The sequence below is a fragment of the Scomber japonicus genome, chromosome 10 (genome assembly GCF_027409825.1).
Source record: "Scomber japonicus isolate fScoJap1 chromosome 10, fScoJap1.pri, whole genome shotgun sequence".
Classification (NCBI taxonomy): domain Eukaryota; kingdom Metazoa; phylum Chordata; class Actinopteri; order Scombriformes; family Scombridae; genus Scomber; species Scomber japonicus.
Window position 1 is genome coordinate 12,879,440 of NC_070587.1, and position 10,289 is coordinate 12,889,728.

The 10,289-nt window shown below is 39.7% G+C and overlaps 1 protein-coding gene across 1 annotated transcript; it reads right to left on the minus strand.

Annotated features, from left to right (window-relative positions):
* Positions 1–7,683: 7,683 nt before the first annotated feature.
* On the minus strand, positions 7,684–9,517 carry sp8b (sp8 transcription factor b). The gene is made up of 2 exons (XM_053327081.1): positions 9,497–9,517; positions 7,684–9,021 (listed from the first exon to the last, which is right to left on the minus strand). The coding sequence occupies exons 1-2, from the start codon at positions 9,515–9,517 to the stop codon at positions 7,684–7,686; spliced, it is 1,359 nt and encodes a 452-aa protein (XP_053183056.1).
* Positions 9,518–10,289: the final 772 nt, after the last annotated feature.

The following is a 10,289-nucleotide window of genomic DNA, read 5'->3' on the forward strand; positions in this document are numbered from 1 at the left end:
GCTCTCAGACACGGAGCATTTTGGGACTAGAAGTTTAAAACGATCCAGGACCGCCAGCGGAGGAGTGGCCTGTAGATGGTTAGGTCACTACAATTCCCACAATGCAGCTCTGTATTTACGCATGAGACTTACAACACCTGAAACTGAGCGATACCTGCGTTTTCGACAGGACCGATAAGCATGTTAAAGGCTACAAACACATCCTGTCATCGAAGTCCAAATGTCCAAATGTCTTTTTGTCTTTCTTCTTTGCCAAGCAACATTTCACAATCCAAAAATAAACAGCTTTAGAAGACTAAAGAAACCAGAAAATATTCACATTCAGGAAGCTGGAATCCGATTGTTGAAACATTTTTCTGAATCAATACGATTCATTAATTAATTTTCTGATAATTGCTCTAATATTTCAGCCCTGACTCAGGTGCTGCAGTGATGTGTATGCAGGACGTTACTAAGATGGAAATGATGAAAATAAGGCCAGTGTGTCCCCGAGCACTGTTTCTCATATTGTCATTAATTTGGTAAAAGCTGCTTTTTACAGTGGGAAACAATGTTGTATTGAGTTTACTTTGTGCCATTATCACTACCGTTTTGATTATAGATCAAAGTCATCATGGCTAAGAGGTTAATCTCATCAAGGACACAAATCATGTTATCTCATTGAACAGGTTATACACATTTTGCTGTGATGAGTCACTGAATACATCACCAATTTAGACTGTTGGATTGTTATTTTAAGTAAATTAATATACAAATATATAGATATAGACCACTACAAGTAACAAATTAACAAGTGCCTATGGTAGCTTTTCTTTGCTGATGAAGGTCTGTGCAGTTGAAATGTCCCTTCAGTTTTGTTGTCAGCACAGTTCTGCAGACTTTGGCATCCAACACCAGAGTGTTCAAGGAATGCAGTTAAGTACTCTTGAGTAGATTATGAATGTTGATTTTTATGTACCAAATGTGGCCTTTGGCTGCAGCAGCCTGGGGTAAGAAAACATTCACTTCTGTCGAGGTTAAAAGTCTCTTTTTAACATGTAATTGAGCATAAAACCTGTTAAATGTTTAAATGTATTCTGTTGTGTTTTGTAGTTCCTGTCCTGTCTCACTCTTTTGCCTTTTATCATTTGTTGTGATCCTGAGCTGTGCATATTGGTGTTATGAAACAAAGCTAATGTGCTTACCCTCTATATTCCAACAGAACACAATTGCAGCAATTTTACTCTTGGCACTGAGTCTGATGTATTAAGTATCTGAAACAGATGAAGCTTTAGTTTTGTAAGCAAATTCTGCTCCCTTGTGGCTGTTTTTGAGAAAATCAATGATACAGCTAGCAACAGTGAGTTGATACTACTAAAAAGTATTAGTTGTGTATCCAAACCTTGATGTAGCTTATTCCTCTGTACCTTAATTCCACTGTTATTTTATAATTAAAAACACATACATGGTGCATTTACTCCTGTTTGACTAATGTGTGCTAAAGATTAGTGGTGTCCAGCTGTTTCAGGAAATTATTGAGCCTTTTTTTTAAAAAAAAGAAGAAAAAGATTTACAACTTCACTGGGAACCCATAGATTTGGATTGAGGTTCCACAGACAGGGAAAGTCAAGTAAATCCAGGCTCATTTTGACAGTTCATGGTAGGAAAAGTACAGGTTTTAACAATAAGGGTAACAAAGGCTGAATTATATTGTCATGATATGAATAGAACATAGCCGTCGTTATTAATTGCACCTGTGCATTTCCTGCTGTGACAAGTAAAAATGTCTGCTGTGAGAAAGGTCTATTACCAATGTTAAGATGTATATGATGCACAGTTTTCAATTTACTGCACATACAATACTTTTATGTTTGATTCAGGTGAAAGTAACAATGCCAGTATAGACTGCCTGTGAACAAGAAAGATCCTTATCATTATTTTTATTTCACGGTAATAAAGCAATTATTAAGCTCTATTAATACATATTGCAATTGATGCAACAATAATATAACAATGTACATTTTCCTAAAAAAAAAAAAAAAAAAAAACTTTTTACAAAGCCTGCCAATTTGAGTTGTTCCATGACAAGCAATGTCTCACATTTTGGTGGTTTTCATGTGATTTGAAGGCTATTATGTTCCTTTTTTAGGCTGTGCACATATTGAGTAAAAAACTTTTAAACTCCCCTGAATATTAAAATGCATCATCATCAAGTAAAGAACTGCTTCTCTGGGAAGCTGGCATTTTGTAGATATGTGTTTTAGGCATTAAGCAGGCAAATGTTAAAGATGGGTATCGTACATTTTTTAACCACTTGGTGGAGCCATTTCTCTACCATTCATGTGATCAGACATGTCCATTCTAAAATGAGAAGGTGAGTTGATGTTGTATCTGTGTATTTCAATTTTCAACAATGTAGCAAGTGAGGACCTGTCTGTTTACAACAAAACAGGATTATTGAGAAGCAATTATTGGGAAACCTGGGTGGCTATTTGAACTGTGGTTGTTTTTAAAAAGCCAGAATAAAGTTATAAGCTGCCAAACACACACCAGAAGGTAGAAGACAGGCACAAGCTCAGCCTCAGTAGCAATGGGACATTTTGATGACCAAATAGGTCTGTGTCTCTTTTATTATGCAGCAGAAACATATTGTAAAGTTGTTGCCATGTCAATGTCATTCATAGTGGTTGAAAAGGTTGGCTAAATCTGTTTGTGGATCTTTAGATATTTGGTCACAAATAACACCATCCTGCTTTACTAGGATGGGTTTTTAGTGCTTACCTGCTGGTAGGTCACTTTGCTGCCATCATGTGTGTGGAAACCATTTGGATGGGTTGCATCACAGAGTGTGGTGGCATGCTGCCAAAGGAGAACACTGTTTTTTGTGTGTCTTTTGTTAAAAGAGCTCCCTAACATGGTTGTTTTCAGATAGAGAAGTAGTTCATTTCAATCCTGTACGCTTATGTATTTCATCGGTTATTCATGATTTGATAGTGGCTATAAGTCTGTAAAACCAGCAGAGCTTCTCATGTTAAGTTTAATCTGTAGGTATTCCACTCAGTTAGACAGGTGAAACACCACCTGTGACATAAATGAATGTAAATTGCTAAAAGCATTGTATAAGGGCACCCCTGTCAGTGTCACAGCAATTACTGTTAATTATTTTGACTAACCTCTGAGTCCCATCAAATTGCCTTTCCCGGGAGATTGGTTGGTTTGATGACAATGACAGTGTGGTTGGTGGCTTTAACCACAAAATGGGCCACAGATGCATCATTGACGAGAGGACCACGCTGTGATTTGCTGGTTGAGCTTGAAAACCTGATATATCTCATCAGATCAATAGAGGCTGGCATTTCCATGCAGCCTCAGTCAAGACTGTGATTCTGCTTAAACTCAAGTAAATTAGAATACAAATTTGAAATCACTCCCAAAACTATGATTTTCCAAGGCTTTGCTTTGATGTTTCTATCACCCAATGTAGGATAACATTTCTTTTTCCTGATGTCTAGGTTACTGGACCCAGTCTCGGATGTTACCTGTTATTGTGGCCTTTATCCATGGTTGGCAGTTCACCCTTCTCATCCTGGCGTTTGTGTGTTTCCTCACTGAGGCCAACTTCATTCAAATGCAGCCAGCGGCAGGACATTCCTCTGGGGACCAGGTGATGCTGCAACACTCTGGGAAGGTGTTAAAAATCTGAATGTACACTCAGAGACATCCGGACACTGCTCCATTTTAATGATTACTAAAAGGTATGTCTTACCTTCTTTCAATGGTTTGTGGCTAGTTTGAATACACCACATCAGTAAAAGACATATCACTGCACACACATTATGGTTAACTGAGTAACATCAAATTAACCCAAAAACTGTAGGTCTGTGTTTTCCATTTCTTAATTTATCCCACACTTTCACTAATACAGTCTTCTTCCATCCAGTTCCTCGTTCACTCTTTAACAGATTTTGATTTTTTTTTTTTTGGGCTAAATCTTTAATAAAACTGTAGGAAATACAGTACCTTGTATGCCAAACTTCATGCAAAAGAGAAAAATCTAGTTTTGTTTATCACAGTTGATCTGATGCTCTTTTTTTGTCCCTGAATTCACAAAAAAAAAAAATACAGCAACAGAAAACTTTGAACTTTATCTTGTGGCAACCAAAGAGGTACAACAAATAAAAAATATGTGAGTGCATAAACCATATAAATACAAAACCCTTGAGCTCAATATTAAGGTGTCATCAATATATGGTGGATATTAAAGGTGAAGAAGTTTATTTTATCTGAGAAATTATTGTTTTTCTGGCAGCATTTTAAGGACTGTGTTGCAATTTAAATGTATCCCGATCCTAAATGTAAGAGTCCTGTAGTTCTGTCAAAGTCCCTCTGCAGATGGTTACATTTTGTTGGTGGGTTTAGATATTACAAACCTGAAGGTTTGGCTTCACTCTGAACTTCCTCTCCTGTCCTTTCAGGGGAAGACAGAATAGCCTAAAAAGAAGGAGCAAACCACCACTTCATGCCCCTGCAAGTGTTTGTGCACTTGTACATTTCAGTGATTGTAAGAAACATATTAAGAGCATGGAATTGCAAAATAGACATCAAATGTAATTAAATGTTCAGTATATCATAGTGGGTATTTTTTCAGGTCAATACAGTGGTTGGAGACTGTGTGTGACGGAGGCAGAGAGCTCTGATGAGATCTAATGTACTCCCACTGAAGAGGCCACCGATATGAAGTGATAAGACGAGTGATTTGTGACTATTTTTACTTTAATGGCTAATTTGCTAATTTTTTTTTTAAAAACTTGTTGGAACACATCATCCGTAATGCAGCAGATCAGGTTTCTTAGCTTTCATGAATTTGTATTTCCAGATTGTGCAGCAGCCTGAAATGATGTCCATCAAACCCCAACCTGCATTACAGCACATTGTCTCTACTCTCCGAAAATAGATGTGACTCAAGAAGGCCAGATGGGTGAACTGACTCTATATAACCTTATAAATGTCCCTTATTGATGCACTTATGATCTATCTTATGATGTGAAAACACACAGCAGGGATAGTCTTACATGTTCATCTCTGACTCGCATTTTCTTAACTGCTGCAGTCAAATTGATTTGAGGCAACGTTACTGAAAGAAAGTGTGCTAAAATGATTTATAATAATTCTTCTCAGTACTCAAAACTGAAACGTCAAAACTTCAAGTTCCAAAGTGTTCAGACTGTAGATTGAATCAATGTTGTGCTTAATATATCTGATGGTTTAATGGAGAGGCGCTAGATGGCGCTACGAAGCTGTATATGAAAGCAGAAGTTTTGAGACTGCTGGCTGCAGTTTTTACTTCACAGTGATCCAAAGATCCAGAAAATAAATGAAAAATATGTTAAATGATGGAGATGATTTTATCCATTCTTATATTTTCTTTCGAACATAGTTAAAATGATAAATTGTGTGACAGTCTGCACACTATCAGTACCATGTAAAACTGACTGCGTCAACATGTGCGGTAACACCACATAAAACTATTTTAAAAATAGAGGACAACAGAAGAAAACTGTGGTTATCCTGATTATTAGTTGTAATTGACAGAAAATACAGTGTTTCCAATCTACGTGCGTAAAGGAAAAATGCCAAATTATGACTTTTTATCCACAGAATATAATATTAAATCCAATAACAAATACACATTATTTCAAAAGATTGTCATTTTCAATTAACTGTTATTAAATAAATGCATTTAAATTTGCTCCTAAAGCCTACTGATAATTTTGAATTTTAATAATAGTAAGAAGATTTAGTCTATACTTCAACTTCATATCAAATCAACTTGAGCCCAGCCGAAAGCAGAACAAGAACAACAGACTTCTCTTTTATTAAATTATTACTTATTTATATATTAACAGACTACTGCCGATAATGTGAGCATTTTTCTGTACTTCGCCTACTGCGCATTTATCAAGAGCAGTATTAGAAAGGAACAAAAGTTGTGTGTGTTTTGGCAGAATGTCCGCAGAGCGCAAGAAGCTTACAAAGAAGAAAAACTTCTCAAATATGTTTTTTGTATTTTCATAAATTAATTAATAAATACAAAACATAAAATGTACAGCATATACGTTTGGAAATGTAGTTAATTACTTCATATTTACCATCCGAGTGGCTATTAAGTACAAATAATGGTGGTTTAACACAATAAGCCTGCTCGGCCTCAAAAGTTTTCATTTTCATGTTCAAGAGTAAAACACAGAGGGAGAAAAATGTAAGTCTGCCTGGATTTAAATTCGTGTAACACTCACTGTTTTTCCTTTTGTTATTTTTAAAAGTATACACAACATATTTTTTTTTTTACTGTTCAATTTAATTATTGTACTGTAGGATACTTTCTGGGTGAGGCCTGGGTGATGCTGCAGGCCATTTTCTCAGTCTGCCCTGAAGAAAAACCACCAACAGTCCCACTGAGATCATGTCTGCATTATTTCACATTATGATAAAAATGTTATTATGATATACAATAATCCATTTTACGCAGTTTAATAATTTCAAACATTCTGGTCTACCGTTCAAAAAGAATATCGACTCAACAATCAAACAAACTGAGTCGATCAACTGCTTCTGAATTCATACTGACTTTATTGAGTGGCTTACATAAAAAGCCATTCTCGGAGAGGGGGGGAAAAATATCATTGTAAAATTAAAATCACTTTTACAACATGCGTACTTAAATTAAATGAGTGGATGAACAGTAAATGATTTCAAAACCTTACAAATAAATCCAAAGTGCGCCTAATCATAGACCCCCTAAATACAAGAAAACTGGTGGTTAAATATAACTCCCCACAATACATTTCATATCATGTCAAAGAAAAATCCAAGTACATTTCCGTATATTTTCAAATATTTACTAGAGTCCATATACAACTAGAAATACCTATACAAAATCGTCTCCTGGACAAATACATTACTCACCTTTACATTGGGCTGTAATTATTCTAACCTACATTTCTCGTTATTTACAACACAGCGAAGTGAAGTGTAAGCAACCTCTCGACTGGCCTACTTACAAACTTGGCTTGGCGGTACATACTGTGCTGTGGAGTGAATAGCAATATGTGATATAAACCTACAACTGCACCTCCATTAACACACGGTTGATGGGATCAAACAGATATAACGAAACTCCATCCCATATCTTACCATACTCTACAAGTATTTGTTCCTACTGAGTAGTCCATCCAAAAATCAACAATTTCTCCTGCTCGATAATAAAGTGCCAGAGTTTGGTCGTGAACAATATGTATGACAGCAGTAGCACAACTTTGCAGGCCCTAATTTTTCACAGCAGTGTTCACTATCTTTTACGTGTGATACCCTGGGAAATAAAACATTAAGGGTATTCGGGATCAGGCTGCAAAAAAGTTTGCCCGGTTCCAGTGTGCCCACAATAACTTGATTACACGTTCACACCGCAGATGTATTAATGAGAGGTTTCTGATGGTACAGCTATGAAATTATGCAATTAGTAGTCTTAAACACTTGAAAAAGTCAAAGAAATGTAGCCTACAGGCCTATTTTCTCATTAAATGACAACACTCGTGATGAAGCATTGCGCATACACTGAAGTATGTCCACTTTCATGTCCTCACCGGACAATTCCCTTACAACACTTTGCTGTTGTTGTTCACAGTTTTAGCTTGGCTGAGCCAATTAGAGGCCGTTCATGCCTACTCCCTGGGTGGACTCAGGTGGGTGCAACAGGTCGGGGGAATGGCACGGAGGGCTTCCCGGTGCGCTGTGCTCGCTGTCGGTATCACTCCCCCTCTTTCCTCCGCTGCCCCCGGAGCCAGAGCCGGCGGATCCCCCGGCGCTGTGAGTTTTTACGTGTTTACTCAGGTGGTCGCTACGCATAAATCTCTTGTTGCACACCGGACAGGCGAATCTTTTCTCCCCGGTGTGTGTGCGTAAATGTCGCTGGAGCTCGTCGGAACGCGTGAACCTCTTTCCGCAAAATAGCCAGTTGCACACAAACGGTCTCTCGCCGGTGTGCCACCTCAAATGAGCCTTTAGGTGCGACGTTTTCCCGTAAACCTTCCCACAGCCGGGGATGTGACAGCTGTGGAGACCTTTTCTCCGGAGGCTGGCGCCCGCCGGTCCTAGTCTCTCCGCCTCCTGGCAGTTTGGACAGTCGCAGGTGGCTCTGCCCGAGTACCGCCGGGCTGATGACCTCGGGGACCCCGCTAAAGATGTAGGAGGACCCCCGGAGAGCATAGTCCCCCCTGCCCCGGTTAATGGAGAGGGGCTTGTGTCCGGATAAGAGGATAACACCGGCTTGAAGCCGTCCATCAGGTGTTGGCCGGTTGTCAACAGGTGTGGAGAGGGGCTTGTACTGAACGCAGAGTGACTTAAACTCGAGTAATCAGAATTATATCCGCCAAGAGGAGAGTGCAAGGACGTCTGGAGTCCACCGGAATGTAAGGACGTTTGTAGTGCTGCTCCATTAGGGTTTTGAACATCAATCCATCCCGCTCCCACATCCCACCACGCAGAGGCTCCGGTGGTTCCAACCTCTCCTGTGGGGATACCGGGATGAGACGATTTGAACCAGGACTCGTAGGGATGCGCAACGCTCATCCTGGGATAGATGCCCTGTAAACTGTCCACTGAGGTGTGCACCTTTGAGATGAAAACCGGCTGGTGGCTGGACTCTTGGGAGCTGTTCGAAACCGAGGCTTGGAAAACAGAATAATCGTTTCCAAAGTGTGAACTAGATGAGGTACCAGACGTGAGGGAAAAAGCACTGGATCCGGGGGAGCTGTTGGTGCCGAAAGAGTCCGAGATGCCGGATCCATTACGGGACACCCCGAAGCCGGACAGACCCGATCCCAGGCTACAGCTGCTCGCAGCGGCTCTTTTCCACGGGTGGAAACCTTTCCCAAATGACGAGGAATTATCCGAAACTGTGGACGGTGAAGGGCTCGGACTCCCTATTTTGTTACATGTTGCAGCTAACATGGCTAAAGGAGTCGATCCTAACCTCGGCTCCTCCTGAAAAGACAAGAAAGGCTGTAAGTGACTAGTCACTCTAACAAGTTTAACAGGTTCATTACGCACAGGGTTTTTAACATGCAGTTCAACTAGAAAGAGAAATTCACAGTAGTAAATAGTTTTCCCACATTAAACAAATGTCTAATAATCTTTGTTTATTTTTTGTAAGTTTGTAAATAACGTCAGTATTATCAACTTCCTACCTGGACAAACTGAAAGCAGACAAATGCGACAGACAGCGTTTACACATGCATGCCACACAGGACACCAAGGGAAACATGCGTGTTTTGAGCACCAGTACAAACTTCTATCCCGTCTACAGAGCTTCAGCTTTCTCATACGAACCGCTTGCTGAAAATATATCCAACGCACTGCCTTTGCTGCTACTTTGCGACCCCGATGTAAGTTTAATCCCCCTCCGCCGGACAATGACAAGAACTAATTAAACCAGTAAGAAAGTCCTTTTTAGACTCACCCCTAGAAGTGAAGTTGCCATCACACAAAAACACTGCCCTCCTCAGAGGATCTTTTTATATTTATGAATCAGAGCACTGTTTTTTTAGAGGTGTGCAATACAATGATGTGTTCCGCCCATTCTTCCACAATTGTAGGCTCCTCTCCGGCTTTGAAGTGCCGCTGTGACACGGGCGACCAATCAGCGGCTGCGTCCTGCCGCACTGCCACATACTACCGTGAGGTCATCAATAGAGCGCCTCAGCCCCCCCACCCTCCCACCCTCTCCCCCCCTCCACCTCCACCCCCCCACCTTACCATCCATCCACCCACCGCCCCCTCCATAATAATAAAAGACAGCGGAAGGAAGGTAAAGTTAAATGAGAGTGAATTAGGAAGGAGGAATTAGGGGGCCACTTATTGAAATTTTTACAGAACATCACATTCCATAAATTAAAAATAAGACGACGGCGACCTGTGTGAGGAGATGTGAGCTGTGCTGGTAAATAAAAAGGGTCACTAAAACTATCACCAAAACAACTAAACAGCCACTGTGATTCTGACAGTGAATTTAAACTTCTTTTTTTCTCCCCTTATTTTTGACCCACTTCATGGTGCTCTTTACTCCACTAGAAATGATCTAATCTTGAAAAAGTTTCATGTAAACTCTTTTCCACAAATATAAACTAAGTTAAAGTTTAAGTACATCCGCTCCTCTACATTTATGCTTAAAGACGTTTTCGGGTATTTTGGGTTATTTTAAAAGAGACTTTTTTTCCTTCATCTTCTTCGTATTAGACATTTCTGGCTCTGGC

What these genes read in the sequence shown, in the direction of transcription:
- sp8b (XM_053327081.1), bottom strand. Translation starts at nt 9,517, where the DNA reads ATGGCAACTTCACTTCTAGGG. An exon ending in TGGCAACTTCACTTCTAGGG is followed by an intron (nt 9,022 to 9,496) that starts GTGAGTCTAAAA and finishes TTGTCTTTTCAG; the next exon opens with GAGGAGCCGAGGTTAGGATC.